An 8,022-nucleotide genomic window follows, 5' to 3' on the forward strand; every position below is an offset into this window, starting at 1 on the left:
AAGTTTTCTAAGATTTCTATAATCAATATCTACCACTTTTGTATTGAGAAACCAGCTTAGTTTTTAGAGAGATGAAATAGCTATAAATTGGGGAGAACTTCACTGAAGTCTGAAACCAACAAAGAAACCTTTCAAATGTTTTGTGACTATCCCTTCCTTTTAGTTTCTGCATGTTCATTTCCCAAGTTCAGAATAATAGAAAGAGTCCTAAACTAGAAATCTAAATGCCTGTCTCCGTGTTTTTAAAATTCAGTAATTTCTGTCTCCCTATCTTCCAGAAAGGCTCTGGGTTTCAAAACTCACTTTACCCCACTGTTTCCTCCTGTGTACCGTTAACCTCTGTGAACTTCTGTTTCCCTAGTATAAACCCCACCCATCGAAAGTGATAAACTCTTTCCCTTTGATTTACCAATTGCACATGTTCAATTTAATGATCATATAAGACAATAGATTTGAAAGTGTCTTATAAACTCTAAAACACCAAAAGTGAAAGGATCCTTACTAGCAAGTATCTTTGGGTAGCTCTGTTTCTGTGATTTTTGTTTTGTTTTGTTTTGTTTTTGTATTTCATAACTAGTACTTCTCTCTCTCTCTCTCTCTCTCTCTTTCTCTCTCTCTCTCTCTTTCCATTATTTACATATAGGGTAAGACACCTCAAGAGAGAGCACAGCAGGCTGGGGACCCAGACTTGGCTGCTTACCTAGAAAGCCGTCAGAACTATAAGGTCATTGGCCATGAGGACCTGGAAACTGCTGTTTGACCCTGGTATTCGGGCAAAGAGAACGTGAGCAAGCGTATCACATCTGCCCTCCCTGCGATTGGGCAGCTCCCCTGGAAGAAGCTGATGGAATTCATATATCTGTCTCTCTCCTGCAAGAATCTACCTGAGACCATGCCACTAGTTTTTAAGGGCTACCAAGATGTACAACAGAACGTGATAGCCCATTGAGAAGGAGGCAGGATACCTGGAGATTTGTGGAAAACAGTACGAGTTCCACAAAATTTGATCCTTATTGCTTCCAGCAAGTAGCATGAACTTCTGTGTTCACTTGTATAATTTATTTTAAAGATTCAAAGGATGTTCGTATAAACGGCACTGCTCCATCCTCCCCCATGCATTGATTTTTTTTCCCTGTACCATACAATTCTACTGTAACTACCCATTAACTTTAAAAAAAATATATTATCTCTTCTCTTTACATTCAGTCTTGGAAGACCACAAGATTGTCTGAAGGCCTTCTAAAACCCGCTGAATGTCCTGCAGAAATATAACTGTAAAACCACTTCCATTTCCAAGACTAAATATATCAAGACTATTTAGTGACTCTCTCTGCATGTCCCCACCACCCCCCAACCCTCCGTTTCATTATATAGGAGCTGGGAAGTGCCACATGGATAATGTCAACTTGTGTGCTATATCTCTGAGGAATGGTGAGGTGGCATGGGAGATGTCTGTGCTTGGAGGTACCTCAGAGAGGTAACCCAGGGGTCAGCCCAGGCTGCTGGGCTGTAGCCAATAGCCATGCAGAACTGGTTCAGCTTGGGCTGTCTGTACAGCTCCGTACTGCCTATGTGTAGCCATCTTTGCCTTTTGCTGCAATTGAAGATGAGCAAAGGATTAAACAGAGGCCCACAGCTAGTTTGCAGAACCACTCAATTTTAAGTACTGTTTAAATTGCAGAGCAGATAATCATGTGTGGGAACTGTGGTTACAGGAAATGGAGCACTCTAACAATGTTTACTTCTAAACTTTGTTGAGTGATAATAGAAAGCACCCTAAATGACTTGAAAAAAACAAAAGCAAAAGCAAAAGTAGCAACATATGTCAACATATGTCACTGAAGTAGAAAACAGTCATTGGGATGTTGCACAAAGGCTAGTAACTATAGACTGTTGGATACAGTGGTGAGAGGGGTCCCGTTTTAGGTCTTCCTTTTAGGTTTTTGGTTTTTATTACTCCAAGTAACCCTTGACCCAAGGACAAACGCCTATTGTATGAGTTCCACTGCCAGATTTATGGGATGCCCAGATCATTCAGAAGGATGCTTCAACTATTATTTGTCAGGTCCAAAGGTCGTACTTGATAACCCCATTTTCTATGTATGGGGTAGTCTAATATATTATTTTATCTACTTTATTTTCCCCTTTCAGAAAGTCCTTAGTGCAAACTACCATGGGAATCTAGCCAGAAATGTCTGTCGGATAGTTAGAATTGTAACATCTAAACCTGCCACGGATCAAATGGTACTTACAGGTACCTCTATTAGGGACTCTGTGATACTTAAAATATCAAAAGAAAATGTGTGTCTTTCTGTCCGAATATCTACTTGACTTGGGGTAAGTCACAAATAAAAGTGGGCGTCCAAGGATTTTGCTTTTGGCGAAATCTGATGTCTCCTGAGCTTATTTTCATTTTGTCTTTGGACACAGCATAGTGCTTCCCTAATGTTTCTACATATGACCATGAATGGTAGTGTCTCTACATTTAATTTAAAGGTCTAATGGTGACATTTTGCTTATCTGAGTCACATTTCGGTAACATATCATCATTTTGAAAGTACGGCTATGATATACTATAGTAAATAGGAACAGCCTTTCAGTGGATGGGGATTTTATTACCACAGTCTCTCCATAGTCATTTCAAAATCAAATTGTTGGTGGGAGGATGGATTAGGTTGTGAGTAATCTACTTCCATATATCAGCCTCAGAAATGGAACTATCCTTTGGATGTTACAGGAGACACTGCAGCAGATTGTTTCCAGAAGCTGGAAAAATATGCTCCAGGAGAATTTAATCACTGGGCTTTTGCTGGGGGATTTTTAGTTGGTGGGACTGTCAAGGAAATGTGATGACAGAAATGTAATCCTTAAAGCAAACTGGAATCTGGCTTTGAATGGCATCTTCCATTCCCTGGATTGGGCCAAGTGTTTGGCCAGTCAGTTATCTAGCTGTTACTGCTGGGATGAAGAACTCTGTTTTCATCAACTACTGTCTCACATTTCTCTGTAAATACTTCCAAGTAGCCCAGAGAAAATTTAGGGTACAGGTGGCTATGGGCCAATTTCTAAATAGCTCCTATTGAAGACATGAATCTGTGGTATGGAAAATGATGAGTTAGTACTATAAGATTCCTGATGCATTTGGAAATTGTTTCAAACCAAAAAAAAAAAAAAAAAAAAAAAAAAAAAAAAAAAGGTTAGAGTCCTGTGTTATTCATGGAGACCAATATTTGATATATCGCTTTGAAAAAAGCAAGTACCACTAGGACTTGGGATTTCCAAATTAAAGTGAGCAGAATAACCACACGTTTAATGTCTTCAACATTAAACCACTTCCTGTAGCATGTTTTAAAAATTGGTCCTGGGCTTTAAAAAGAGCTAAGGCCTTATGGTCTAGGAGTTTCCATCTCAGCTTAAGTATACTGTATCCCTACTAATAGGCTATCAGGAAGTAGAAAAGTAAGTGATCTAGTCCTGGTCTGAAGAGCCATATAACTTTAACAGAGATAAAAGTATGTACCTATAGAAATATCGTTTCTACAAAGCCTACTGAGACAGCACTGAAGAGGCAGCTAGCTTGGCTGACTCTGTTTGTTTCTGTGTGTCATGGCACTGACTGCTTCGAGATTCCATTTTTAGATGAGGTTGATAGAGGAATGGAAAATGAAGAGTTATTAAAAGACAACATTCTATAACCTGAAAAGTAGTCATTTTTGCAAGCTTATATTTTAATATTGTGCATTTAACAAAATAGATCACAGTCATATTCAAGGACTTCATAAAGAATAAGAGAGAAGATTAGTAAGCCAAGAATGAAATAAATACCATGACAGGAATTTTGCTTTCAGAGTTTATGTTTCCTCGGTAGATGTGATAACCAAAGACCAATGCAAGTTTTGAAACAGAATTTAGCTGGCAAATGGACAGTGATGGAAATTAGTAATGACTGATGGAAAGCCGTACATACCTGTTGCTCCATATCCTTTCAGAATGGCCATTTTGGCAGATCTACCTGTGCTAGGAGCTCCTCAACATCCCTTCATTTTCATTTGGACCTCGTGAGAGTCCCTTTGCCTAACAAATTTCTGAAATTTATTTATTTACTAGAACCCTCATAATATTCATGACTTAAAAAATATAACACAGCATCTTTATTTTATTACGTGTCAATTTTATTAATAATATTTAGGGGTTTTTTAGTTGTAAAAATGGCACGTGCTTTTTATAAAATGTTTTAATACCACAGATGAGTATCACATCCACAGTCAAGGCATCCCTTTGTTCTGGTGTTGTGTCCCACTTCCCAAAAATAAATGCTGATGAACACTGTTGCTTGTACATGATGTCAGAAATACTCCATCCATTCATACACAAGCATGTATGTATATACGTATATACATTTACACACATATCTAGACATTTATTTATATACACATACAAGTATGTATACTATATTCATGTATATTGCATAGGTTTAGAAAAGAGCAAACATTTTAAAAGCATGCTGATCATTTGTATATGTGTAGTGAACACCAATAGGCAAAGACAGGTTAAACAGAGAATTTCCATTTATTTTTTGTTTCCACCATTGCTAGGCTTAGATCTGTCTTGGCATTACTACAATTGCATTTGCCATTTTCTATTACCTGTGTCATAAAATTCATGATCAAGAGTTCCTGTAATTGTTTATGTTGCCTTCCATGAAGCATAAAACCTACCATAGCCCCAAGACTTACCTATGCTACGTTTGGATTTCAAGTAAAAGAGAGTTCTTTCCTCTGTGATGCTTACACCACTTTACAAGGCTGTTTGTAACACTAACACTCACTAGGTTGCCTAATGATATTTAATTAGGGCAGGCTACTGCCAGGAAGGTGTAGTAACCAGTGTAGTATGGGGTCTGAGCAGCTTGTCTTCCTTCCAGAAGGAGTAGCTAATGAAATCACTGAGAACAGCATGATATTTTATTCAATGATGCTATTTAAAAATGGGACTTTGTTAAAAGGGCTCATCATAACCATCAAATAAAACTACTAATTGCTCTATTTAAATGAATTATGTTCATTTTAGGAAAAGAAGCAGAAAAACATCTAATAAATTAGCCTTCTGATTAATCTTTAACACTTATTTAATATAAAATGGCTTCTGCCTGCATCTTAGTTGAACTACCTTTGAATCTCTCAACTCCTTTCACTCTGAATATCATACTCAGCTGATTAGAAGTCCTACAGGCCCTTCTCTGCCAGATCTCTCAGATCGACTTGGACCCTACCCTTTGCTGTGTCCCAGTCATCCTTCATCTCTTGTCCCTCTAATTTTTGGGCCATAGCAACAGTCCTGCCCCTGGACTTTCTGCCTACTACTGTCAATAATTTTGTCACACAGCTGCAAAAATCTTCCCCAGATATGCTCAAAATAGATCAAAATGAAATTACCCTCTGGGACAAGTATACCTTTACTCAAAGGACACATACATGTCCACTGACCTTGATCATCTTATAGAATTATGGCAAGCATGATTCTGAAAATCTATCAGGTTTAGCAAATATCTGTCTTAGTCACATGAGGGTACACAATCATGGCTGCTGCGTCCACATTCAACAATGTAAGCCACATGCCTCTTTGATGGCACTTGGAGGACTAGGTTATATATTTTACACTTCTGAGGGCTATCTGTGGATTTTACACTGTCTCCTCACAGCTTAATGAGAAACCTGAAAATAAGAACCAAGAAAAGAGTCATGCCCTTGGACAACCTGCTCTCCCAGGACACTGAGATTTGCTGACCAGGTCCCAGAAAGAAAGCAGAAAAAAATAATTCTTAGGCTCTTGTAGCATAGATTTTAAAGTAGAAATGTGAAAATTGGTATCTTCATAATGCTTAGACTCTAGAGTCTATTTACATATGAATTCAGTTATGCATGTAATCGTATGTCCATGAATCAGTCATACATGCATGTATTTAATCATTGTTTGAAAAATATTTGTCACTCTGATGCAGGCATCATACTAAGGATATAACAATGAATGCAATAGACAAAACTCTTGATTTCATGAAGCTGGCATCTAGAAGAAAAGACAAATTCCAATGTGATAAGTGCAGTGCAGGAGAACCCCAGGGTGTCCAGCATGGGCTGGAAATTCAACCAAGGCTTTATTGTACCAGCCACTCATTAGCCAGCAATGATTTTGTTCAATGAAAACATAAGTAGGAAGAGAATAATATTTTGCATTTCCGTTTTATTGGAGTCATAGTAGATTTCTAAAAATGTATCTGAAACTAAGATTTTAAAACGACTTAGAAACACTATTAAAATGAAAGCTAAGACTCATTTATTCTAGCTTTCAGGATAGAACTAGGAAAAATAAGTAGTTTTCAATGGGTTTTGACTAAATATAAAGAAGATGAAGTATAAATAATATGTAATAGTGGAGTGGATATCACAGTGTTATAAACTTTCAGCCTCTGGTAGCATTTAAACAGAGGATACCTGACCATTCTGAGGGCTGTTGTGATTAGGAATATGTGATTTGAGAGGGCTGAAATTAGATGCTGTGATTTTTCAAAAGAAATGTTTTAGTGGCTTTGTTGAATGCAAGATTTTATTTAAAAAACTTATGAAAATCTTGATTTTTGATTTGTTAAACATTGCTTTATAACTGAGAATTTTTAAAATATCCAGGGGAATGGCATTAGTTATCAATTTTAAAAATTTTAAACTAAGCATGAATTTAAGAGCTAGTGAAAAGAAAACATACTGAAAGGTGTAATTTAATTAAAAATACTTCTGGAAGCTTATAAATTTTGATCAGTATTCTTAGTCATTGTCAAGTAAAATTCTATTATAAATCTGTCTTACTGTCCATCCAATATAAAAAAAGTGCTGTGGTTTGATATTATAAGAGTTAAGTGTAATCTAATATAACCACAGAAGAAAATTCTGCCTGTGAGATATTTGGGAGCCAAGTAAATGTACATGAAAGGCAATCATGGAAAACTCCTTGGCTTCTGCCACCAGCGTGGCAGCCACAAGGGAGGTCCCTACCCTTGTAAATAAGAAAATGGTGATCCAAGTTTTCACCCAACTTTTGAAATTTCAATATTTTGAGCCAAATGCCTTCTGAAATGGGAGGCTTTGATAATGGGAAATACTGAAATTATCTTTTTCCTCAAGCCTTTAGTGAAACACACATGTAGTTTTTACTCTGTAACAGTTTAAACAACTCAAATCTATACTGTTTATTAAGAACAATTTCAAGAATTAAAAAGTGCTTTAGCATTATAATGTATTGTCACGTTTGAGCTTCAGTTGGGGTTCAAAACAATCCCAAGTAGGTGAATAATGCAGATAATACATTTTAGATGAATAAACTGAATCTCAGAGCAGTAAATTCAGCCTGTGCAGCTTCATATAGCAAATGATAGTGCTGCAGCCAGAACTGGGTCTTTAGAAATTACGTATTAACATGTTTTCTAAGTAAGTCATTTTCCATCATTGCCTTTAAGGATGTTTTTTATCAATTGTTCAGATTTCCATAATATAGAAGATGCCTCCATGAAAAAAAAATATTTACCTAAGGTTCTACGGAAAGAATGAGTTAGAAATAAGGGAGAATATGAAATCAAAAAGTCAAGAGTTTTTGCTATCGAAGAAAGGATGGCCAGCTTATACATAGTTCAAGGAAAGAAAAGTCTAATGTTTTCATACCAGGTTGGATTTCAAGAGAAGAAATTAACAGTGAGCATTAATGGCTTCTTTAATTTTTGTGATTCTCAACATTTAAAAAATGTTAGTCCGGCCGGGCGCGGTGGCTCAAGCCTGTAATCCCAGCACTTTGGGAGGCCGAGACAGGTGGATCACGAGGTCAGGAGATCGAGACCATCCTGGCTAACATGGTGAAACCCCATCTCTACTAAAAATATAAAAAACTAGCCGGGCGAGGTGGCGGCCGCCTGTAGTCCCAGCTACTCCGGAGGCTGAGGCAGGAGAATGGCCTAAACCCGGGAGGTGGAGCTTGCAG

The 8,022-nt window shown here is 37.3% G+C and overlaps 1 protein-coding gene across 3 annotated transcripts in view; it reads left to right on the top strand.

The window, feature by feature from the left end:
- DGKI (diacylglycerol kinase iota) overlaps window positions 1-7,553 on the top strand; it is a 467,119-nt gene extending 459,566 nt beyond the window's left edge. The window contains exon 34 of one of the 3 annotated variants that reach the window (XM_030932674.1): window positions 644-7,553. In XM_030932674.1, the coding sequence (XP_030788534.1) occupies window positions 644-760 (117 nt within the window). In that variant the 3' untranslated portion in view covers window positions 761-7,553. The remainder of the gene's footprint in view (window positions 1-643) is intronic. The other 2 variants (XM_030932675.1, XM_030932676.1) reach the window with 2 other exon arrangements.
- Window positions 7,554-8,022: the final 469 nt, after the last annotated feature.

Source organism: Rhinopithecus roxellana, chromosome 6 (genome assembly GCF_007565055.1).
Source record: "Rhinopithecus roxellana isolate Shanxi Qingling chromosome 6, ASM756505v1, whole genome shotgun sequence".
NCBI lineage: Eukaryota > Metazoa > Chordata > Mammalia > Primates > Cercopithecidae > Rhinopithecus > Rhinopithecus roxellana.